At 41.5% G+C, this 26,142-nt stretch overlaps 1 protein-coding gene across 1 annotated transcript in view; it reads left to right on the top strand.

Moving 5' to 3' along the window:
- The window catches only part of helz (helicase with zinc finger), a 90,014-nt gene that overhangs the window by 34,159 nt on the left and 29,713 nt on the right, over positions 1 to 26,142 (top strand). Inside the window, exons 16-22 of the mRNA XM_080721425.1 lie at positions 2,484 to 2,663; positions 5,570 to 5,671; positions 10,411 to 10,589; positions 15,931 to 16,049; positions 23,507 to 23,652; positions 23,959 to 24,106; positions 25,121 to 25,304. Coding sequence (XP_080577551.1) covers positions 2,484 to 2,663; positions 5,570 to 5,671; positions 10,411 to 10,589; positions 15,931 to 16,049; positions 23,507 to 23,652; positions 23,959 to 24,106; positions 25,121 to 25,304 — 1,058 coding nt within the window. The remainder of the gene's footprint in view (positions 1 to 2,483; positions 2,664 to 5,569; positions 5,672 to 10,410; positions 10,590 to 15,930; positions 16,050 to 23,506; positions 23,653 to 23,958; positions 24,107 to 25,120; positions 25,305 to 26,142) is intronic.

The raw sequence follows: 26,142 nt of genomic DNA, 5'->3' as shown, positions 1-26,142 counted from the left end.
ACAATGTGCATCCCATACGTTGGTGGTTGTCAGCTAGGTGTGTGCATATTATGTCGGGCCTTGATGATGTTGAATCGGGTCCACACAATTAGGGGTGTAACGATATAGTAACTGAATCAAAAAATCGTTTTTTATTTGCAAAGATCTACTATATCGATATGCAGAAGCAAATATCGTACCGTTTGGCTATGTTTATCGTATCGTTTTACAATGCAAATAATCGGTATTGAATCATTTTGCAATGAAAATAATCGATTGTATGGAAACTAAGTATTTGTGCCTTGTATTTAGAAATTTTAAGAGGGAAAATGAAAAGGGCTCTAATTACCTTTCAATAATGGTATACCATCTGTCTTGGATTGTTAATTGAATTGTTTTATCTGAGAGTTGCTGGCTGTGTAATGTGAAGTGAAGAGCTCTCCCATCATATATGTGAGACTATGATGCACCATGCAGGCGCACACAATATCACACCAGTCTCCACAGATAATGAGCTCAAACATCCAAATACCATAATAAGACCTCATGCGCGCACAGTTACTCTAACAACACTGTAGAGCTCAATGCCCTGATGTTGGATAGGATGTTGTGGAGGGCAGCCATTCAGGAGCAATCCTGCTTTAACCATGAGCATAACTGTATGGTACAACATCTTATTAATTTTTAAAATGGAACATTTTGCCTTAAGGTTCTAACATGTAAGGTGACATTATTTTAATAACTTGTCTACCCTGCTAGGTGGTTTGAATATTACAACGTAAGGAAGCTTTGATGCTTAATAGACAGTATTTCCAGGCACTGAGTGTTACGCATCCAGTTTTACACCTATCTATGAACACACACTGATGTGGTTGTTCTTATCCAGTGGTTCTCAACCTGTGAGCTGGGACCCCCAGGGGGGTTCCCCAAATTACTTTGAACATTGTTTTCTCTCTCAACAGTAAACAAACCAACATAAAGTTTAAGTGTATAGAGGGTATCTGCACATTTAAAAAAAGTGACAATTTAAGGACTTTTTAATACCTCTAAAATGACAAATTAAACATTGGCCAAATCGTCAAATATTGGAGGCAGAAATTGTGAAAATAGCCGATCTACATGCTCACAACGCCTCACGTTGCAAGCATGTAGATATGCTACTTTCACAATAGAACCATGTTAAGCGAAATGTAATGCCTCAACTCTTAGTGCTCGTCAGGGAGGGGGTCCACAGTTAAAATATGATTATTTTGGGAGGTCGCGGCCCACCAAAAAAGGTTGAGAACCACTGCTCTAATCCTCTTGGAATGTCTGTCTGAGCTCAATCAATTGATGGATTCACAGTTTCAGTCTAATGAGGACGGTGTTATTAGGAGACACACGTAAACTCCATTCACCAGTGTTTGCACAAGAAGACACACATGCACATTAGTGCTAGTGTACTGTAGGTGCACATGAACTGGGGGTATTCATGCATGTTCATTATTAGACTGCACACCCTCTCTCATTATACTGTGTTGACTGTCTGAAGGAATCTGAAGGTACCTACTGACTTTATATCCCTCTTCGTCATTCTTATTCAATTGTAGCTCTTTTCTCAATCTCTAGGAAAATCTATCTCTCGCTATGTAGCACTGTGGCGCTCCAGTCTCTCCGTCCCTCACACTCCCTGTGTGTGTGTGTGTGTGTGTGTTTGTGCGGGCCCTCTACTCACTCTCCCTTTGTGTGTGTGTGTGTTTGTGCGGGCCCTCTACTCACACTCCCTGTGTGTTTGTGCGGGCCCTCTACTCACACTCCCTGTGTGTGTGTGTGTTTGTGCGGGCCCTCTACTCACACTCCCTGTGTGTGTGTGTGTGTTTGTGCGGGCCCTCTACTCACACTCCCTGTGTGTGTGTTTGTGCGGGCCCTCTACTCACACTCCCTGTGTGTGTGTGTGTTTGTGCGGGCCCTCTACTCACACTCCCTGTGTGTGTGTGCGGGCCCTCTACTCACACTCCCTGTGTGTGTGTGTTTGTGCGGGCCCTCTACTCACACTCCCTGTGTGTGTGTGTTTGTGCGGGCCCTCTACTCACACTCCCTGTGTGTGTGTGTGTGTGTGTGTGTGTGTGTTTGTGCGGGCCCTCTACTCACTCTCCCTTTGTGTGTGTGTTTGTGCGGGCCCTCTACTCACACTCCCTGTGTGTGTGTGTGTGTGTGTTTGTGCGGGCCCTCTACTCACTCTCCCTTTGTGTGTGTGTGTTTGTGCGGGCCCTCTACTCACTGTGTGTGTGTGTGTGTGTGTGTGTGTGTGTGTGTGTGTGTGTGTGTGTGTGTGTGTGTGTGTGTGTGTGTGTGTGTGTGTGTGTGTGTGTGTGTGTGTGTGTGTGTGTGTGTGTGTGTGTGTGTGTGTGTGTGTGTGTGTGTGTGTGTGTGTGTGTGTGTGTGTGTGTGTGTGTGTGTGTGTGTGTGTGTGCGGGCCCACTACTCACTCTCCATGTGTGTGTTTGTTTGTGCGGGCCCTCTAGGCAGTGGGACGAGCAGTTGGACCCCCGGCTGAACGCCAAGCAGAAGGAGGCCATCCTGGCCATCACCACGCCCGTGGCCATGCCCCTGCCCCCCGTCCTCATCATCGGGCCCTATGGCACGGGCAAGACCTTCACCCTGGCACAGGCCGTCAAACACATCCTCCGGCAGGACCACAGCAGGTCTGAACGCAGATGAGACGATATTATCGATATTATCATTTATCATGATAAAAAAAAATATCACTCAGCGATAATCGTATAGCAGAGGTTTAATTTATCGTGAAATCATCCTCTGTCATGCACTGGGATAAATTCACCTTTTATTTGCCAAGCTGCATGTCCAGTACCACTTAATAGTCCCCCCAGGAATCCGCGGAGAAAAATGCTTTATTCCGCGGAGAACAATCCTGATTCTGCGGAATTCTGTGGTGAACAATTCTTGATTCCGCGGACATTAATAAACAACCTAAAATGACCAGTTATCAAGCTAAAAATGATATAGTTCTAATAATCAAGTAAAACCCTTCATGAAATAGCTACAATTAATTGTAATTAGTGGTTAGAATAATCAAATAATCATTTTTGAGAATAAAAATCTAATATTAAATCTATTATTTTTTTAATTGTTATTGTTTTTAATAATTACTTTCTGTTGCAAAGACTATATTGTCATGCAAATTAACCAATGCCCATAGTAACCACATTTTAGAGGATAGCCTACCTACTACCTAGTATGGGTGTAATATTTATTTATTCTCTTCTGTATTAGCATTGTTATTGCCAGGACCATTATAGAGGCAGAGAGGAACTATAGATCAGGACACAGTTTCTGTCAGGAACGAATGTGGGACCGGACCAATACAGCGTCCGTGCAGCGTGATTGGAAATGACACCCGGGCTCCAGGGAAACCCCGCCCACTGAAGCTTTTGATTGGCTGAAGCGGAGCTAGGGAGCGCTCCATTGTAGTCGCTTGGACAGGGCGTTTATCGTGGGCTTGCCCAGGCCTTACGGCCTGGGCATAAATATAACGATTGCATTCACCACGGCTTCGTAACTCGCGCGGCGCTCCGCCGGCCGCGCGGCCCTGGCCCGCTCTTCGCGGCCACTCGCGCCTGCGGCGCTCGGGGGCGAAGAGCAGGACCAAGGTCCGCTGGCCTGCGCGCCGCTTGCAGTGTCGTGGACAATCGAGCGGCTCCGCCTGGAGCCCGGGTGTCATTTCCAAATACGCGTCAGTGCAACTAGCAGGAGGAAGCTAAGCTATTCCCCAGGCTCTGTATGAAGTGGCCACTTGCCAGACCATGTACACATTGTTTTATAATAGTAGTAATGACTACTCCCGCCGCTCTGCTGCCACTCGCGACCGCTATTCCGCGGACGTCAGAAAAGTCCGCGAACGGCCGAGAAATCCGCGGGTGGTCGCGAATTCCGCGAAAAATTCTGCGATCGCGGAATCGCGGATTCCTGGGGGGACTAACTTAAACCCTCTATTGGTAAAACTTACTTATAAATGATGTACTTGATACATTTTTTCCCCCCCACTCTACCAAATCTCTTTGCTAAAAAATAGCCGATCTAAAAGCTCACAATGCGTTTTGAGCTTGTAGATCTGCTATTTTTTGTTAAATGTTTCACCCCAGGATAATGGATGTTTGGGATCGCGATAATATGGTAAATTGCTATTTCTTTGGTCAAAATAATCGTGAAATGAAATGTTCATATCGTCCCATCCCTAGCGAGAAGGCCACTGTAGTGTGTGTGTGTGTGTGTGTGTGTTTGTGTGTGTGTATGTGTCGATAAGTCATGAGAAAAAGCATAATCAAATTGTGTGTGTGTGGAGAATTATTACAAACCCCAGGCTCTTTTTTATTTTATTTTATTTTTAATTTTATATAATAGCTGCAGATAGGTCATGGCCAGTGTCTGGACCAGAGACCGATTATACAAATGCCAAATCAGCAGTTCTCATACTTAGAAGACTTTTCTAAAAGAATTCTAAAAATAGCAGATGTACAAGCTTTCTAATGGGTTAACGTTTCCATTGTAGATTTTAGCAAACACTTGGGTGTAAACACGAATCTGCCTTTGTGTATGCATGTGTGCATACGGCTTGGAAGTATTCTTCAGTTATGCAGTGTGGTCATTTGGTTGAGGGACAATGGCTAAATCTGCTGGAACAGGCAAATGCACATATCAGCCATGTGCTGTGCCCCACAATGATCCCCCCCCCCCCGTTGAATTGTGATTTGATCAATCAAGTTATGTCACTGCAGTGACCTGTGCTTTTAAGTGTAATGACACAGGACAATATTTCCTCCTTGTGCATTTTACAGTACACCACTGTCAATGTGCAGAGATGGCCACTGGAAATTCCAGATGAAAAATAACAATGTTACATAAATCCATTAAAAATGTAGCATGTCAGGCCATGCCTCCTTGGTTAGAAAAGATAGCTTTCTTTTTTTAAATAAAGTTGGATTTTTATACGTAATAAAAACGAGAAAAAACAACAGAGGTAAAAAATGTGCAGGAATGCAATATTAATTTCTAACTTTCCAACTATACGAGTTTTAATATTCTATGCTTGGGATGAATTATAGATGTGTTAAAAGCAGAGACAAGAGGTAGTGACCCCTGTAGACCCGCGTAGCCTGCTTATCATTGTGTTAACATGGGGATGTACAGATCACGGTCAGATACACCCAGCAGGGCCTGCTCTCTACATATTCAATGCGGGATACATTTCCCCACAATCTGTTCATATCATATTCCACTCGATATTTAAATGGACTTGCAGCGCAGAAATAATTCAGTGTTTTCTATTTCGCCAAGCTCATAAACTACTTTGTTTTAAGTAGCCTTATCACTGATTTTATTTATTTATTTAAAAAGATTTAATTGGCATTATCTATCATACAAAAGGTGTGCGGTGGGAGGCAAGTTTAGTGAACGCAACAGGTTCAAAGCCATGTCCAAAATTGTACAAAACATTGGAAAAAAGAAGACATTTCTACACTTCTACGCAGGTTATCCTCCTCCTCACTGTATTTCCATTGTTAATTTGTTCTTCTGTCCTCTATATTTCCAGGGTCCTGATCTGCACCCATTCCAATAGTGCGGCTGACCTTTACATTAAGGACTACCTTCATCCGTATGTGGAAGCAGGCAATCCGCATGCCAGACCTCTCAGGTAAGGACGGACACACACACACACACACACACACACACACACACACACACACACACACACACACACACACACACACACACACACATTTGATATGGAAATAAAAGGGGCACAGACAGAGACTTGTGGATCTTTGGTTCTAGGCATCCTTTTTAACTGCAATGATGAGCCTACACAACTAAGAATTTCGCCCACCTTATAGTCGAGGACCCACATGGCCAAAAGCTCAAAGAAAAGAGGGGTACCTGTGATTTTCTGCCGTACTTTTTATTTCAGTTTTATCTATTAGGTTGGTCATTAAGGTCCACAGAATGAGAGGCCTGCTCTGCCGGAAACATCGCGAAAAAAAGTTATGGCCATTTGTATATTCACTGTCCCATTGACTCCAATACACTGTGACTACAGAGGAAAAGAAAAATATTTAAAAAAGAAAATAATCTACTTTAAGTAGCATGTGAGGGGTCAAACTGGGGGTTCTTAATGATTCTGAATCCATTGCAAGCATTTGTTTTGCATGAAAAACATTCCTTGGGCTACATTTCGACCCCAGAAAATGGTGAAAAGTGATGAGTCATCAAAGAAAAGTTTAAAAAAATCCATTGCAAGCATTTGTTTTGCATGAAAAACATTCCTTGGGCAAAAATTCAGACCCAGAAAATGGTGAAAAGTGATGAATCATCACCTATTTTTAACTTTTTTTCGATGACTCATCAACTTTCACCATATTCTGGGGTCGAAATGTAGCCCAAGGAATGTTTTTCATGCAAAACAAATGCTTTCAATGGATTCAGAATCATGAAAACACCCCAGTTTGACCCCTCACGTGCTACTTAAAGCAGATTCTTTTCTTTTTTTAATATTTTTCTTTTCCTGTGTAGTCACAGTGTATTGGAGTCGATGGGACAGTGAATATACAAATGGCCATAACTTTTTTTTTCGCAATGTTTCTGGCAGAGCAGGCCTGTCATTCTGTGGACCTTAATGACCAAACTAATAGATAAAACAGAAATAAAAAGTACGGCAGAAAATCACAGGTCCCCTCCCATTTTGGGGACTGGGTCCCCGACTATTACTTGTGATGTGACAATTAAGATTCATTCGGATTCCTCTGCAATACACAAGCCATGATTGAAGTCAGACCTTTCTCGAGATTTACAACAGACACGCACACACAGATTCCTTGTATCTAGAAAAAAAGAAAGGAAAATCATCCTGACCTAGCAGGCACACTGCGTGTGAGCGACACGGCTCTTGAATGTGTTCAGGAATGCACTTGCAGCGCTTCATATCAGCGCACATTAACAAACACCATTTGTGTTACATAGCTTTTTTATTCTTATGTGCTGCGCTGTCTGCCTGCACTTCAGTGTGTTATGGCCCGGTTGCGTACGCGCAGTGCATAGCCATTCTTCGTCATACACACACACACAGAGCTGTTATTAGCCAACATGCTAACTAACAACAGTGACACTCGTGTGTCCGTTCGGACGCGATGCAAGATGAGAACATGCTGTGTTAATCCGTTCGCTGTTTCTTCTATTCTAGTCGCTTATCGCTTCACTACGGAGCCCCCCTGGGGCACTTCAGCAGGTCCGCGTTGGTAAAAATCATTCATGTCCCGTTCGTTGGAATCAACATCAAAAACATTTCAATGCTCCGGACAGCCTCTCAATGCTGATTGGCTGTCAGGACGCGATGGGTAGAGTGGGGGTGAAGCGAAGCAGTGGTGGAAAAAGTACTCAAATGTTTTTTAAGTAAAAGTATCAATACTGCAATGTAGAAGTACTCTGTTAGTAAAAGTCAAGCTCACAACGAGCTTGTAGATGAACTATTTTCAATTAGCCAAGGTATAAATAGGGCTTTAAAGTGGATTAATGTATGTTTTATATTTATATCTCCAGAGTAACAAGTAACTAAAGCTAAATTACTTAGAGGAGTAAAAGTAAAATATTTGGATCCCAGATGTAGTGGAGTAGCCTAAGTAAAAGTACCGTACTGAAAACAGGAAATACTCAAGTAAAGTACAAATACCTCAAAATCTCCTTTGTACAGTATAAGTACAGTACTTAAGTAAATCTACTTAGTTTTACTTTACACCACTGTTTTTTTTTTCTTTCTTTTTTTTATCCTGTGCTGTAGACTTCTATTTATATGGCACGAGTGCTGGTTGATTAACCTGGGAGAAAAAAAGAAGTTACACTGTCCTAAGAAAATCTTATTTATTCAATGTTTGTTTGATTGATTGATTGAAGACTTTATTAGAAGTTTGCATAGGAAAAGGTACAGTTTCAGGTCTACTAAAAGGCAATCCTAGAAAAGACTAAGCTTATTTCCACAGGAAACCATTAAAGTATCTCATATAACATGTTGAATAAATGTGATGATATAGATGATGATAGCATGTAGTTGTGTTTTCCGTCATCATTGGCACATTCATGTGTTTTTTTATAGGGCAAAAATAAGAATTAATATAAAGAATTTAGTGAATTATTACTCAAATTAATTAATTAATTATCAGAGATCCCCTCCCCGGTCAAGACTTTTTCCTGCAGGAAACCCTGTCCAATTCCCGAAATACAACAGAAGATCACGTGAAGTTTTTGTAATCTTTTTATTCTTGAGATGCTACTATCTTGTGTCTCCACTCAGTAGAACTTAATTCCAAGCTCAAGTTTTTTGACCTAACCTCTTCTGGGCCATCATGTGCTCTTGCCAGCTGAGCCCAGCCTAGCCTGGAGGATTCCACATGACGCCTCACTGATCTATACATCAACTGGATTAGCCTCCTGGTTACAACCCTTGGTCAGAGCAGTCCATCTCTGTTAAACCGCCATTAGTGAGTGATTGGGCTACTGTTGCCCCCAAGCCACACGATTGGCAGACATCAGGCAGACGTGACCTCCAGAATGGTACAGCTTTCACAGTTTGGCCTAAGGATGAACACAGTTGCTTCAGACATGCATCAACCAATCTCCACTCCTTCTTACACTGCATCAGTGACTCCTAATCACAAAACGAAAAGGGAACAAGGTCTCTCTGATCTCAAGCTGTGTGTATGTGAGAGTCCACGCTAGCGGAGAACAGATGACTTGTTTCACATGAGCGGTCAGTGTACTACCCTATCCTGGTGTGAATCCCTCTAATCACTGAATCAAGCCCTCCTGCCTGGGATGAAGATGCCTTTTAAAGAAAATAAATATATATATATATATATATATATATATATATATATATGTTACAGTACGTTTGGGTAACTCAGTACGTTCATTGTAAGAGCGCTTGTTTTGTCGTTCACCACACACCAATCACCACCAGATGGCGACGACAGCCATTCACTAGTGAAGGCGCTGACGTCACTCGTTTGCGACTCTCTTTCTTTATTTACTAGCCTAGCTCAGCAGTGTTTAGCCATTAGCTTACTAACTATGAGCTAGGGAGCGCTCCATTGTAGTCACTTGGACAGGGCGTTTATCGTGGGCTTGCCCAGGCCTTACGGCCTGGGCATAAATATAACGATTGCATTCACCACAGCTTCGTAACTCGCGCGGTGCTCCGCCGGCCGCGCGGCCCTGGCCCGCTCTTCGCGGCCAAGGTCCGCTGGCCTTCGCGCCGCTTGCAATGTCGTGGACAATCGAGCGGCTCCGCCTGGAGGACGTTGTTGTGGCGACCGCTTGTTCCGCCCTGTGCCGCACGGCGAGTGCTCCGTTTCTCGACCGTACTGTTTCTCTATCAAACCGTGACATATATATATATATATATATGTATATATATGTGTATATATATATATATACTTGCCTAGAGGTTTCGATTGTGTAGTTACCTTGTGTAGTTACCTTGCCATGATGTAACTCCAAATATTGGAAGGAGATCTTCAATATTTGCTCCTTTCGATTTGAAATTAATCCGAAACTAACCCGGATCTGTGGAGCCAGTGTGGATCTTATTCCAACCTCAGATTGCAAATTCGCTTTGTAGATCAGCTATTTTCAAATAGCCGGTTAATGTAGTTAACCTGGTTTTGATGCCAAACACAATGTTGAATAAATGTGAATATTGATAGCATAATGTAGCTGTATTTTCCATCATCCACCAACTCGTTCATATTTTTTGGGTGACAATAATAATGAATTAATAGATTAATTAATCAAATGTTCATGCACACACTGACGCCTCCCCCTAGGCTAACACTGGGCATGTAAAGCTTTTGCACCAGAATATTTAGCTATAACCAGCTCATAAACGGCCCTTTTGTTGTGACTTTTCTCATGACTTTTCTCATGACTCGGTACAACTTCCTTGTTGTAACAAGGAAGTTGTACCGACAGTGTGACCTTGAGGCTTGTGAGGCCTGCTCCAATGGTCTTGCATGTCAACAAATGTGCCGTTTGAGCTGGCTGTGGCGGACAATATCACCCTCAGTTTCTGAATTGACCATATTACTTGATGATGACGTGCGTATTACATGTTTACATTATGTATCTAGCTAGCAACATTATGTAAACACAAATAGGCTACAAGTAACTTCCACAGCCAAAGGGAGAACAACGTAGCCAATGAACGATGGTGGGTGGTTTTAAACCTCTTCTGGTGCAAAAGGCATACATAACGTACATGCAGTTGAGAGTTCTGTATGTCTGGTATCAAACACTTGAACTCTGATACTCGAGTCATGTCTTAACTAAATAGACTTTTTTTTTTTTACCAACCTCTGTTTCATATTTTCTCTCTCTTCATCTTTCCAGGGTATACTTCAGAAACCGCTGGGTGAAGACCGTTCACCCGGTGGTTCAGCAGTACTGTCTGATCTCCAACACCCAGTACACTTTCCAGATGCCCAGGAGGGACGACATCCTCAGGCATCGTGTGGTAGTGGTCACCCTCAGCACGTCCCAGTACCTCTGCCAACTCGACTTGGAGCCCGGTAAGTGCACAATACAATCCATACTCCATAGTGTTCCTTTAACTCGAAACGGTCCAGAACAATGAAATAAAAGGCGCTAATTTGGCAAAAAGTTTAATGAAAAGGGACCAGCCAGCAAATGGGGTTGAAACTATCAGTTATTTTTTGATTCATCAAATAATCAAGAAGCTCTCTATATACAGTATATGGCCACAATTATTATTATTTCTTTTCTGTGGCGAAGCCGTACTACAGGATATACAGCCTTCTACCATTCTGTAAAAAAATTGATTCTATATTGAGATACAATCTCAGGGCCAGCTGAGATACTTAATTTTACCACATTTTCTTTTCAATATTGTAAAAGTAAGTAATTACACACAAGATTTCAATAAGTGTTACACACAAAATCTATGTTGCTCTCAAATAATTTGCTCAGCAAATAAGAAGTAGAGGTACTCTGATCCTGCACTTTGTAAGTCACGCTGGTTAACTGTTCTGCTGCTGTTGACGGCGCTCACCGTCATTGAAAGGGTTAATACCATGGCGCCGTTGACGGTGAGGACTGTCAATCTTACTGTATATACAGTAAAGGTATTATTACTTACTGTACGTCGCTCCGGTCCCGCCCGCATCGGTAATGTCCGCGATTTGTTTACAACGCACGTCGGGCGTGCACGCGAAGTGAACGCCCTCCATAGTAAATCCATTGAGAGGCCCATAAAGAAACTTCATTTTCTCCAAAAGAGTCATTCTTATACAAAGGATGGTCTCCACTCTTCCATACTGTACACAAAAGATGGGCGCAGCCATGTTCTCTTCTGGACCCACACTGTCATGTGACTAGATGACGTAATCGTTGTCGTCAAGTGATAATCCAAAAAAACAAAAACAACCCCCTTCCAGCCCTTCAAAATAATAGCGGCGGCCTATGGAGGAAACGGCGTGGCACCGAGGCACCAAGCAACCTTCAGATTAAGAGGCACTATTAGTGTTAAGAGCGTCTGCTAAATGACTAAACTGCAACTGTTTGAGAGGTGTGCATCCATGTGCAAATCTTTTGAACAGCTGAGAAAACTTTGGTATTTGGTCCTCTGTAGGAGCCTAGCCTGCCATTTAGCAATCGAGAGAAAACCCCTTTGAGTCATGTAAAAAAACAAACCAATTTGTCAGCGCAAGCTTAATAACCAAGTCTAATGCGTCACCAGAGATGGCTTTGTCTTGTTGCTTAGGAACACCATCTGCCTGCTTCTAATGTACTTTACATCATTACCCCCTGCTTCTTCCCTTCTCCATTCTCCCGGCATTCCATGCTGATGAAAATGCCTGTTAGTCAAGAGAAGAGGCAATTGGAAGCCGTGGTGAACCTACTTTTTAGTGATAAGAAATATCCCATCCCAACCCACTGAACACATAACACAGCGTGGTTTAGGTTGTCATCTCCTCTTGATAAAAGTATTTGATAAGTGACATGGCATTATTGAGGCATTCTTTTTTCCTGGAATTCCCGGAAAAGATACACTGTGAATGGCCAGTAGTCACTTTGATTGGCAGTTGTGCCATTTCCTCAACGCCTGCCCTGGGATCCCATCTGGCCCTGCTGCTTTGCGCGTGTTCAGATGCGCTTGAATGTCTCATGCATGCAGGATGCGACATCATCTTCGGGGCATATCCAGTTCTTGTTAGTGGTCTCAGCTCCTTCCGAAGCACAAAGTGTGACGTCACCTGGTTGTTTTATTCGTTGCTAAGGTGGGAAATTAAAAAAAGCAGGAAATGAAATTGGACAGAGAGGGACTCAAATAATTTGTCTCATTTCAGATTGTGTCAAACTCCTGCCTTAATTTCATATCTCTCGATTCCCGATCCGGATGACCTTTGCCGCATGTCACTCCCTGTCTCTCCCCCATTTCCTGTCAGTCTACTGTACCTATCCAATAAAGGCAAAAAGCCAAAAAAAAAACTAAAAAACACCACCTAGCATCATTGGCTCAATGACAGATAGCGCCAATGGAAATGTAATTTGGGAGCTTCAGTGTTAGAAAAGACCCCCGACATGTCCCTGGTGAACCATTAAACACGGCACAATGACTGCCTGTCTGTTCGCTGTCTTAAAAAATACCCTTTTCCTCTCCTGATGTTCACCTTTTTGCACGGGTAAAGCAATGATTTACCTACATTATTGACCATTATGTTTCATGTATGCATTAAAAAAGCATCAAAGTAAAGCCTAGGATAGGGGCACAGTAATCCATTGCAGGGCACAAAAAAAACTGCACTTTCTTCAAATGCAAGAGAAAAGGCTGAATGGGAATAACTTAAAAAAAAAAAAAACTTTCATTTGGTATAAATGATCTAGTAAATAAGAGTTTTAAACAGCAGCTGGTGGCGTCATGGCAACAAACATTATCAACTGAGAAATAAATGTAATGGTAATGTCCAAAAAAAAGAATTTTGTAACCCACCTGAAATCTTATTGTTTATTAAAGAGGATACGGAGACCACTGTTACTATATATAATATATTTTCAATTAATTATTCAATAAGAAACGAAGTCAACAACCTTATGCATACTTTCTACAATATATGAATGGATATTGTGTAGAATACCTTATTATGGCTACAGAGGGTTAAATGCATGGGCATTACATTACGTTTACATTTCAGGCATTTGTTCAAAGGCTAATTCTATGTTGCCTTGGATCACAGTACTCCACTTCTTCCCTAGCCAGCTCATGTTTTTTGTTTACTTTTTTGACAATCCCCTCCCCTCCATCACTACCACCACGGCAGTTTATTTCTCCCAACGGTCACATTTCATATCTGTACACTGTGTACAGGCTTCAGAAGCTGTTCATTCCAGTTTTTATTCATCCTCTCTTTCTCTCCCTTTCCCTTTCGCCTCTCTGCCGCTCATTTGCCATGCCGTTTCATCCACCTCCCCTCCACAGCGCTGAGCGAACGTTTGAGCTTTTTAAATCAGGGGTTGAGCGTCACTACAGCCCTTTAAAAAAAAATAATAACCACAGAAGTTTGCCTGCTTGAAAGATTAGAGTGGCAGGGTTCTGGGATGATGGGGCAGGATATTTAGTGGATGGTCACCAATGTGTATCCTTATCAGACATTAAAAGTGATGTGCTGCTTACATGCTTTTCACAGTAATTTAAACTAGATTAAAACCAGGATGAGAAGACCCATGTCATTTGAAGTTTATTTGCCCTCCTCAGGAGGTTGGAAAACGGCTAGCAAGTTCAATGTATCAGTAATGAAATGTCAGCATGGAAGTCAATTGGTAGTGGTTCTTCGTCCATTGCATAGCAACTTCACAAACTATAAAGCAAGGTGCATCTGCAAAATAGGAAACACTGTTTTGAAATCTCATCTTAAAACAACATTTTCTTCCTTGGCTTTCAACTCTGTATGAGAGTCCTAAACACTGAACGGTCAGAATGTCCACGATTGACCCAACGATCTCTGCTGACCGTTCCCATTGTGTTTGTTTGTGTTTTTTCACCTCGAGCGTGCCTCTTGCACCTCAATGACTGTTCTGTTTACTGGCTACGTGCAGTTGGCTCTCTCACTGTGATCAACTACTGTAGGTGCCAGACAAGCTAATCCTAACATACATTTTAGAACTGCAGCCAGCAGTATTTGGTAGATAGGTAGACAGGACCAAATGCAGCACTCCAATTGGCTATAACGTCCTCCCAGCCCATGGATCTGTAACCCTACACCGGCCTGCAAGCAGGCAAGCATCCTCCCAGCCCATGGATCTGTAACCCTACACCGGCCTGCAAGCAGGCAAGCAGCTGTTGTCACGGTTACGCTCCACCCAGCCCACAGCCCACAGCCCACGGCCAGCCAAATGCAGCACTCCAATTGGCTAGGACTGATCACGTGGCACATACCGGAAGTGCGTCCGGTGGTCAAATATGTCCGACCGGAAACGTGCGCTGCGGCACAATAGTTCCGCCCCAATTATTTTTATTTTTTTAACTTTTATTTTTTATTTTTTATTTTTTTTTACTAGATGTGAGCGGGCCGAAGGCCCGCGAACCTCTAGTATAGATACACTCTTCCTATGCTGGCTGTAATGTGTGAAAGGAGCACATGCCCCCGGGGCTGGCTCGGGCTGTGAAGTGCTGCGATGACTAGACTGACCTGGGATCAGATTACAGGAGCGCAGCAAAGTTGTTGAGCTGCTCATGCTGTCAGTTCAGTGACTTGGGGAGAGGAGAGCCCATATAGTGCATCAAGCTAGCCTATCCACGAGTTTCCTACGCCCCATAGTGCATTGCGCAAACGTCTGCATCGATCTTCCGCCGCCGATTTACAAGCTCACAACGGGTTGCATCTGCGACGCGACGTGAGCTTGTATGTCTGCTGTTAAACCCGGAAGTTTGGTCCTGATAGTCTCCAGTAAACTCCCGCGGAAACTTGTGGATACTGTACCTCCCACGGAATCAAAGTGCTGCATGTGCGATCATGGATTCCATGTTTGTCAAGGTGAAAACATGCAATTTAATGTTGGCTCTTATTGTAGGTTGCTACACAGATGCTAATTCATTATTGTGTATAAAATAATGTCTCCAAACAAATCGCATCTTGGAACGAGCCAAACGGGTCCAGTTCCTCCAGGTCTGTCTGAACACAGACACACACTATCACCAAGGATAAAAACACAGTTGTCCTCTAAAAAACATAAAACACCACAAAACCAAATGGCCAACATATAACAACTAAGAAACCTATGCTGAACACAAACGAGATTTTACTTACTGCTTCTATCATTAGTTAGTGTGGTTGTCCAGGGCACATATGTTGCTAGTAGTACTTTAACATAATATTGCAACAAGAATTTTGTTATCCAACTCTCGATAACTGGTCTGGTTGTCTGTCTGGAATGATCTCCGCACTCCGAGCGAGCCGGCGATTACAATTTAACACCGCGAGGGTACAAATTGAACCAAAATAATCCTAGGAAGATCGTTTATGAACAGTTAAAATCAGTCTCTCTCTACTCTCTAAGCCTCTACTTACAAGGGCTTGTGAATGTGTCTGCTTACCTCGCTTCACTACCAGTCTTTCCAAAACTGTTCTACTAGCCTACTTGTTGTTGGGGGTGGATCTGTGTGTGTGTGTTGCTCCGTTCACTTCACGCTGGTTGCAACAACCTCACTTTTTTTTAGGTGTTTCTTGATTAAAATATATTCTTTTTTTTTTTTGCCAATGTGCTACCCCAATGGCACCTTCCCGCGACCCCACATTGGGTCGGGACCAATAGTTTAACCGCTGGTCTAATCCCATGCAGTGCATGTATTATTAAAAAGTTACTTGACGCTGACTTGCTATGTTTTTTTGGCAGGTCTATTTTCTCATATCCTGTTGGATGAGGCGGCCCAGGCCATGGAGTGTGAGACCATCATGCCTTTCGCTTTGGCCAGCAAGACCACCCGCATCGTGCTGGCCGGAGACCACATGCAGGTAAGCCCAGTACCATTAAATCGGGCTTCTAAGTGTCAGCCTTTTGCGTGGATCCACTTGGAGTATTTTCAGTTTTCTTTCCAAAGACCAGAGATTGGTTGAGACAGACAGCATTAACGAAAATCAGTCTTCTGTTTGCGGTGTCTGAAAGTTTCAGCACTCGGTTCTGGGGGCATTGCCTCAGTCAGAGGCAGTGGCATAAAACAAAAAAGCTAAAATGTCTCCCATTGTTTCTGTAGATTAGATGCAGCATTCATGTAAAATGATGAGAAATACCACAGTATTTCCCCAGTAGAGCCAAGGTGTTAAATGCTTCATTCTACAGATAACACAAATACAACTCCCATTACTCAAGGATTCCAAAGCAACTCTGGGAATTAAAACCTCATTTCCACAGCTCTTGATTTTTAAAGACGCGCTGTACAAGCACAGGATTACCATTGGACAAAGGATAAAAAAACCACACAGATTGCAAACCGGAATAATTTTAATTACGCTCTGGCTCTTGCTCTTTGTTCAATCTTGGAAACAAACTAAAAGATGTACTCGCCCGTTGTCTGCTTCACGCTCCCTCACTCTGTCCAGAGACCAAAAGTCTGTCTTTTGCACTGAATCTGACTCTGGGCCTTCCTCTACCTCAGTGGTCTTTAACGTTTTCAAGCCAAGGACCCCTTAACTGAGAGAAAGATGAAGCAGGGACCCCCTCTACATATTGTATAAATGCGTTATGCAGACTTTCATCGACAGTCTATGTTGGATTCGTGTTAATGTAATTTAGCCACTTCAATCGTCGATACGTAGTAAACTTGACCTTTTACTCTGTACTCGCTCTGCTCTTTTTGACCTCTACAAGCCGATCTACAAGCTCTCAATGCCTTGCGCTGCGAGGCTTTCGGAGCTTGTAGATCTGCTATTTTTGTCTAAAGTTCTCCTCAGAATAGGGATGCGAGGATTCAAAGTTTTTAATTGAAAATAATTATCTTATCACACAAGGATTTGGTGGCCCCCCTGTAGTAACTCTGAGGACCCCTAGGGGTCCCGGACCCCCTGTTGAAGACCCCTCCTCTACCTTTCAGCCCCATCGATCTTTCCTCCGAGAAGATTCCGCCACTCTTGCTCTCTCTTTCCTCACGCTCTCCTGTCTGTTGTCACTATAATGGCTGCTCCAGTGAGAGTTGGAACAGGCTGCTGAATTGTGAATGAAGGCCAAGGCCTCCATTGACTGTCTGCATTCTTATCGACCATGAATGTGTCAGCCAGCTCATTACAGCTACCTGACCTTTTACCCCCCGCTGGCTTAAATTATGGTTCAGACAAAAGACAAATCTGTGTCAGATAGGCAGCAGTCCAAAGGGTAGCAGTAATTGAGTGTATTTTTGAGTCAATGTGCTGCTTGAGGGCTTCTTGTTCAAACAATGCTGGTAAATAATAGTAATGTTTTTCATCTGTAAGTAGCAAACCGGGAATCTAAGGACATTCTACAAACAGCATGAGATTAAGATCGATTCATTAAACAAAAAAAGCAATCCATGGCACAATACATATACGGATAATAATATCCGTTTCATCAAACAAATTAGACGGATCATAAAATTACAAGCTGAGTACAAAGCAGACATTAACCGTTTCAGTCAAATCTTTAGCACGTCTTATCTCCGCTAGGCCGAAGGTGTGTTCGAGACCATGTTTTGCCCCCCCTGTCCGTCTGTGTGTGTGTGTATCCAACCTTTTATGTGTCAGTCTGTGAACAGCCAATCATTGGCCCGATTGTCGTGAAACTGTGCCCACACACTCCCTGGATGCCAGAGCAGAACCTCTGCACCTTTTCCAGATTGGCCTATTATAGCGCCAAAAAACAAACAAACATTTTTGGCTATTACTCAAACATCATGCAAATCCAAACACATTATATCATGTGATCGACACGGACACGGATCATCACGTGAGTGCGGGAGGTGCGACGCGTCACACGCCGCTCCGTTGCAAACTTTGCAGAAACTGATTATAAAGATACAAAAGAACGACAACTACGACAAAACAAAGAAAAGAAGATGCCGCCTAAAAAGCAACCCGTCACCAATCCGAATTCATTGGAAGACGATGTGGAGGAGATAAAAAAAACCCTCAACTTCTTGACTGAAGAAATGAGCAAAGTGGCCAAACAACAAGAGACGCTACTTGGGCTCATGAACGAGGTCAAGCAGTTAAAGAGCGAGCTGAAAGAGAAGGACAAGATTATCCACACACTCGAAAGAAGAGTGGATGATTTAGAGCAGTATTCCAGAATGGAGGATCAGGTCATAAGTGGGTTGGAAACGCGACATCGTACATATGCAAGAGCTGCAGCTACAGCTAACGGCGAGGACGACCCGCCGCCAGAAGAGCAGGAATCGCTGGAGACCGAAATCATAAACTTCTTTAAAAAGAAAGATATGCGCATCCCGGACGACAGCATCGCGGCCTGTCATAAGCTTCCAATGAAGGATAAGAAAGCAAAACCTGCGATTCTCGTACGTTTTGTGAATAGGAAACACAAGACCGATCTGCTAAGACAAGCAAAGAAGCTGAAGGGGACCGCGGTGTATATCAACGACCATCTAACCAAGAGAAACGCTGATATTGCACGCGAGGCCCGCTACCTGAAGAAGCAAAACAAAATCAAGGATACGTGGGTAAGGAACTGCAAGGTTGTAATTCGCCTAAAAGGAGCAACACCAGAAGAATCCAAAGTGGTCACGGTAAGAGAACTACAGGACTTACAACAGTATAAGTAAGGATCCAGGCTGCACCATGACTTGGATACTAGTAAGGTGAACCTCTAAAATAAACTATGATTTTTTTTTGCTTTTTTTCGCTCATTTTTTCGTCTGATTTTGCACTCAGAAGAGAAGATGCATGTAGCATGGATTACATTCCTTTGCCTGTGGAATATTTTTTCTTCTGCATGTTTTTTGTAAACCTTGCATGGACTAGGACTGCCCTATATGGGCTACTTTTGTGTTTCTGGACTGGTCTTATGAATGGCCTTGGCCTAGTAGAATATGGATTATCCTTGTGCCCTTTTATCTCTTTTTTTCTTTTGATTTTGCACTCTGAAGAGAAAAAGCTTGTGGCACGGACTACTTTCCTTTTTTGCATGGACTATTTTTTCTTTTGCATGTTTTTTGAAAACTTTGCATGGATAATGCTTGACTTGCTACTGCTGGTTTGTCCCTGGACTTGTAAAAGCCCCCCTAGAATATGGATTATTTTTATTTCTAAGACTTTGGCACTGTTCATAGTGGCAGTAAACTGCAGGCATTTATGGAGCTGTCCATGGTGCTGGATGGTATTTTTGCATTTGACTAATGAAGCCTCTTGTAGGATGACGGCAAGCTTTTTTATTCTTTTGATGGACTGGCTTTCAACTAGGGGTTGGCAAGGGATGCCGCTTGCTTGTTTTTGTTTTTTGTTTTTTTCTGCTCATGTGTTGTTTTCTGTTTACTATTTATTGTTTAACTTTTGCCCTGCCTGTGGGTGTGCGTGCGTGTGTGCGTGCATGTGTGTGTGGTTAGTATGTGTCAGTTTGCAAATGTGGGTCTGTTTGTGGTTGTATGTGTGTGTGAGGAGGGTGCATTTTGCGCAAGTGCGAGGAATGGATAAATGCATGGGCTGTGTAGAGTGTCTGTGGATTTTTGGTTGTACTAATGACAGATTTTGAGGACGATTTTATGTTCCCCTTTGGAGGAACAGAAGAATGGGAGTTTGCAGGCACAGATACATCATGTATGGAGGAAAATGTGTATAGCCTATATAGTAAATATGAAAATATGAATTTTGAAACCTTTGATCCAAATAAGCATAAAATGTATGGGATTGACAAAGATATGGACCCGGATATCCATTTCTATAATAATATAAGTAAAAACTGTGAGTATTACACAGATGAACAATTTATGAGCAGGTCAAATCCCATAATGGAGGGTGCATTATCACTTGTTCATTTCAACAGTAGATGCCTATATAAAAACTTCTCAAAAATTAAAAATTATCTAACTAAATTCAAGAAATTTAATATTATAGCAATATCAGAAACATGGCTTGAAATTAAAAAAGGTTTTGATGTCGAACTGGAAGGCTATGAACTGTTTACAACAAATAGGGACAGTACTAAAGGTGGAGGAGGAGTTGCTATATATGTGGACACTGATCTGAGATGTAGAATGGTAAAAAGCATGTCAAATGTAATAGACAATTTTATAGAATATCTAACTATTGAAATAAGTGTTGAAAAATCTAAAAACATTATGGTCAGTTGTGTTTATAGAACTCCAGGTACTTCTCTAGACACATTTAATAATAAACTGGCTGATATGTTTGGAAATTTAAATAATAGTAAGGTGCATGTAGTCTGTGGGGATTTTAACATTGACCTTTTCAATCCAAACGGCAATATAAAAACAACAGATTTCATAAATCAAATGTACAGTAGCAGCCTATTTCCCTTGATTTTAAAGCCAAGCAGAATTACAAGAGACACTGCTACATTAATAGACAATATATTCACAAATGAAATTGACAGTGAAATAACAGCTGGACTGTTGATAAAGGACATAAGTGACCATCTTCCTGTGTTTGCTATTTTTCATAATTTCTTCAAGACCAAAAAAGAACCTAAACTTATGTATAATTTATCGCGACTAACAACAGTAGAAAACATTGCAGCCCTCAACGTGGACCTTGGAAATCAGGACTGGCAGGAGGTGTATAGTAATAAAGATCCTAATAAAGCTTACGATGCCTTCCTGGCAACAGTACTTCAGCTTTACGATAAAAACTGCCCCTTAAAAAAACAGATCGCAAAACACAAGAAACAAAATAAGCCATGGATCACAAAGGGGATCGAAAATGCATGCAAAAAGAAAAATCTATTATACAAGAATTTTTTAAAACATAGAACTAAAGAAACCGAAAATAGATACAAGTGTTATAAAAATAAATTGGTAAATATTATAAGATCGCAAAAGAAGGAGCATTTTTATAAACTATTTGATAAACATAAGAGTGATACTCAGGGGACATGGAGGGTAATAAATAGTGCAATCAGAAAGGGTAAGGGGAAAACAGACTTTCCAAATTTCTTTATAAACGATAATGAAACAATAAATAATCCAAAGGAAATGGCAGATAAATTTAACAAATACTTTTCAAATGTGGGATACAATCTGGCAAAAGAGATCGTGGAGCCAACACATACAAAGGGTACAGATAATCTAATTGAACGTAACTATAATTCCATATATATTAGTGAAGTTAATGAAACAGAAATACTTGAACTAGTACACCAGCTTAAGGATAAAAAATCATCCGATTGGACTGAAATAAATATGTCATTAGTAAAAAATATCATAGGTAACATAGTAAAACCATTCACCTATATATGTAATCAATCGTTTAACACTGGTATCTTTCCGCACAAAATGAAAACGGCAAAAGTAATTCCCATCTTCAAAAATGGAGATAAACATCTTTTTAATAATTACAGACCAATCTCTCTACTGTCACAATTTTCAAAAATAATTGAAAAACTGTTTGTCAGGAGACTAGACCTTTTCATAGAAAAACACAATCTATTGAGTAATAACCAATATGGTTTTAGAAGCAATAGGTCCACTTCGACGGCTGTAATGGAATTAGTAGAGGAAATTACAACTGCAATTGAAAATGGGGAGTACACGGTGGGGGTGTTCATTGACTTGAAGAAAGCTTTTGACACCATTGATCATAACTTATTACTAAATAAATTAGAGAGATATGGTGTCAGAGGAATAGCAAACACATGGATAAAAAGCTACCTTTCAAATAGAGACCAATATGTTCAATTAAATAATGTAAAATCCGAATTGGAAAGAGTCACATATGGCGTCCCACAAGGTTCTGTTCTGGGCCCTAAATTATTCATATTATATATAAACGATATCTGTAGAGTGTCACCCATATTAAAATATGTCCTGTTTGCTGATGACACAAGCCTCTACTGCTCTGGGAAGAGTTTGGAGCAGCTGCTGAATGCGATGGAAGAAGAATTGAAAACTTTAAAAACATGGTTTGACATAAACAAGCTATCACTGAATGTAACTAAAACTAAGTTCATGATATTTGGGACAAGAAAAATAAACCAACAAGCAATAATTAAAATAAGTGGTATGGAGATAGAAAGAGTACGAGAATATAAGTTCCTGGGAGTAATGATAGATGATAAATTATGCTGGAAATCTCATATAAATAGTGTAAAATTAAAAATGTCTAAAATTATAGCAATTCTATATAAAACAAAATATATCCTTTGCCAAAAATCACTGTATTTGGTTTATTGTTCTCTCATAGTTCCTTACATTACTTATTGTGTGGAGATATGGGGTAACACGTATAAAACAAATACCAATCCTATCTATATATTGCAGAAGAGAGCTATAAGAATAATAAATAGATCTGATTATTATGAATCGACAAATAAACTCTTTATTAAACATAATATTTTAAAATTCTATGACCTAGTAAACCAGAAAACAGTTTTGATAGCCTATAAATCACAAACTAATTCACTTCCATGCAGCATTCAGAGACTGTTCCAAATTAAAGAGACCAAATATGAGCTGAGGGGTAAACTTAACTTTGAAATGACGACACCAAGAACCAATATCAAGAAGCAATGTACATCAGTCAGGGCACAGGAAATATGGAATAGTTGTGAAAACGACCTAAAAATGTGCAGTTCATTGTACCAGTTCAAGAAAACTTTTAAAGATAATATAGTAAATACATATAAAACGTTGAATTTATAAAATACTTGTTCAAGTTGGATATGCATAACATCTTTTCTTTTTATACATATTATATATATGTATATATATATATATTTTTTTTTTATATATATATTTAGTTTTGTCCTTGTATTGTTTGTTTTTGGAAGTATCAAATATTTAGTTTCTGATGTAAGATGAAGAGACATAAAGGGTAGGCACCATAAGCTGCGGCTTCAGCCTAACTCCTTTTCGGCAACATTGTTGCGTATTTATTTTAAATTGTTATTGTTTTAAATGTTTCTTTTTAAACATTGTATTTTAAAAACCGAAATAAAATTATACCATACCATACCATATCTGTCCCTTTTCTAATTTTCCATCCTGATTGGCCAAGATATGCATCTAATGTTTGCAGGAGTGGTTCGTGTTCGTGTTGAACATAATGCCCCAAATCATGAAAGTTCCTACACACCAGGAGGCCGATGCATTCCAAATATTGCTGGCCCACAATAACCTACCTGACCTTGCAGAGACCTGTGCTCCCATGAGCACTTTTTGCACTGGTCTGATTTGTTGTTTGGATGCAGAGTGAAAGGGGGGAAATAATGAAACTCAATGGGGAAATACTTGACACAGTGTTGTTAACGAACTATTGTGCTCTGTCTCTTGCAGCTCAGTCCATTCGTGTACAGTGAGTTTGCAAGGGAACGCAACCTCCACGTGTCCCTGCTGGACCGGCTCTACGAGCACTACCCCGGCGAGTTCCCCTGCCGCATCCTCCTCTGTGAGAACTACCGCTCCCACGAAGCTATCATCAAGTAGGTTTGAGTACTCAATGTGGCTCTGCACTATGGGATGATGGAAGAGTAGGTGAGAAACATCACAGGAGATAAGCCGAGTTAGAGACAAAGATGAGGTCAGAAAGGAGATTGGTTATAGAGGGAAAAAGGGGGGAATCGCAGGCCAGTGAGAAATTGGATTGAGCCAAACGGCAGTGGATAACCTATGTTGAAGTGACCACCTCCAGATGTTTAGTTTTTGCCTTTTCATTCAGTGATGTACAGAATGGGTCAAATACAGTTGAGATGGTAGAAATCATGAATTGTGCCTCTTATTTTCCTCAGCTACACGTCTGAGTTGTTCTACGACGGGAAGCTGATGGCGAGTGGGAAGCAGCCCTCCCATAAAGACTTCTACCCTCTGACCTTCTTCACAGCCAGAGGAGAGGACGTACAGGAGAAGAACAGCACGGCATATTACAACAATGCAGAGGTAACGGCTCATGATGTGTTCACCTTCATGTACGTTGCATGCACGACCTGTAATTCATGACAAAATTGGCACAGCACAACAATCAAGCATTACATTACGGGTGGTCTGTTTCCTGTCAGGCACCAGTTCACCGTACCCATGCTGGGCCTGGGTCATAATCATAATCATGATTGGTCAATAAAATCACACTCTGAAAGAAGAGTGTGTCCATTTGCTTGCAGGTGTCTTTGATGGGCTTAGACAATAGCTCCACGGCAGTTCAGATCCCCCTCAACCAATACAATGAACATCTGAAAGGAAACAGTGGGGGTAAACGGATCAACTGTCAAAATATTTACAACAGATTTGAAATATCAAAGGCTTCATTTCATGCTGTCGCCAACTGATATCAAGGCTGGTATAAATTCCTTTGACTGTTGTTACAAACCACGGAAATAAAGACAAACGGTTCCTCTCAAAAGTTTATCTGAAGTTGATTCGTCTTTGAAATTACTATTTCTATCGTTTACTCACCCCACTAGAATAAGAGGAGAATTTAAATTTGTATAACGTTCCCGGATGTTATAGTGAATGAAGAATCCAACAAAAATAAGAAAATACTTGAATTAAGAATCCAACAAAAATAAGAAAATACTTGAATTGAAGTAAAACGGAGGCCAAGATAAACGGCAAAACTGAATCAATAATCTGGTAAAAAAACTCAAAACAACGCTTATAGTGTCTTCTATACAGCCCCAAAGTTAACCTTTCCATATAGAACCATATAAGAGAGAACTTTCTAAACACTTCCAGGCTAAACGGTCTCATATATGAAAGACAAGCACGCCTGGGCACTCGTGTGTTGGTTGGAAAATAGCAGTGACAGTTGCGCTGCACCAACACCGCTTTGCAGTGGGCTCAATTTGGGGCCCAAATTGTGACTATTTGGAGACATATGGAACTCCAACTTTTAGCTCATATCGTAAAAGAATCTTGTTTATCATTTCCCCTCCTTTTCTTGTTTGGTCCGTGCAGGTGTTTGAGATTGTGGAGCGAGTGGAGGAGATGCGTAAGAAGTGGCCAGTGGCCTGGGGAAAACTGGACGAGGGCAGCATCGGCGTGGTGTCTCCCTATGCCGATCAGGTGTTCCGCATCCGAGCCGAGCTGCGGAAAAAAAGGATGCACGAAGTCAGTGTGGAGAGAGTCCTCAACGTTCAAGGTTGGTGCATCTTTCATGTCTGTCAAATTTAGATGATAATATGAAGCAATATTTCCTTCCGCCCATATATCTGTTAGAAATGCACTGATTGCACTGGTCGAGTCTGATGTTATGAAGCAATATTTATATACACCAATATTTCCTGCCATCTGTAGTTGATTTCAATTTTCTTCCTAAGTACTATAATTGACTTAATTGACTTTAATTATTAACTTTTTAATATATTGACAGAAAATGTGCTTTTCATTTTCTTAACACTTTGCCAGCCGAAATAGAATGGCTAGTTGGTAGATTAGCCGTGAAATTTCTATTATTATATTATGATCTGAACCGCATTCATTTTACAAGACCTTCAGCGCTATATCACGTGGTCTTCATCCCCCATAACCATCAGGCGATCTCCGTTGTATTCTCACCACAGTCCCCAGCGAAATTCCTCAGTCTGCATTGGCTGTTTGGTTGAGTGGCGGTTTCGGCCGACGCATCTTCTCCCTGTGCGTTTCGCGTGCGCGATCCGTTCACGTAAATGTCGGCTCAAATAATCCAAGTATGACTCTACTGTAGATATGAACATTTTCACTAGCTTAGCCCCCAGCACTCCAGCTATGCGAGCACTAACGTCTAAACAGAAAATGGACGGCAGCTGGGAAGCTACAGTATTACAGGGAAAGGACCTGACGTCACTTCTGCTTCATGTCAGACGAGCCATGCGCTATCAATGGACGAGCGGTGACTAGGGAAGGTTAGACGATCGCCGATTTTCGGATAAAAATAATTTATTACGTTTTTAATGACATAGTACGGTAAAAGACGGCGCGGCTGAGACTCCTTGCTCAGA

The sequence above is a fragment of the Nannobrachium achirus genome (genome assembly GCF_963921795.1).
Source record: "Nannobrachium achirus genome assembly, chromosome: 3".
NCBI lineage: Eukaryota > Metazoa > Chordata > Actinopteri > Myctophiformes > Myctophidae > Nannobrachium > Nannobrachium achirus.
Note: the sequence above shows the minus strand (reverse complement) of the source record. Positions and strands in the feature narration are given on the sequence as shown.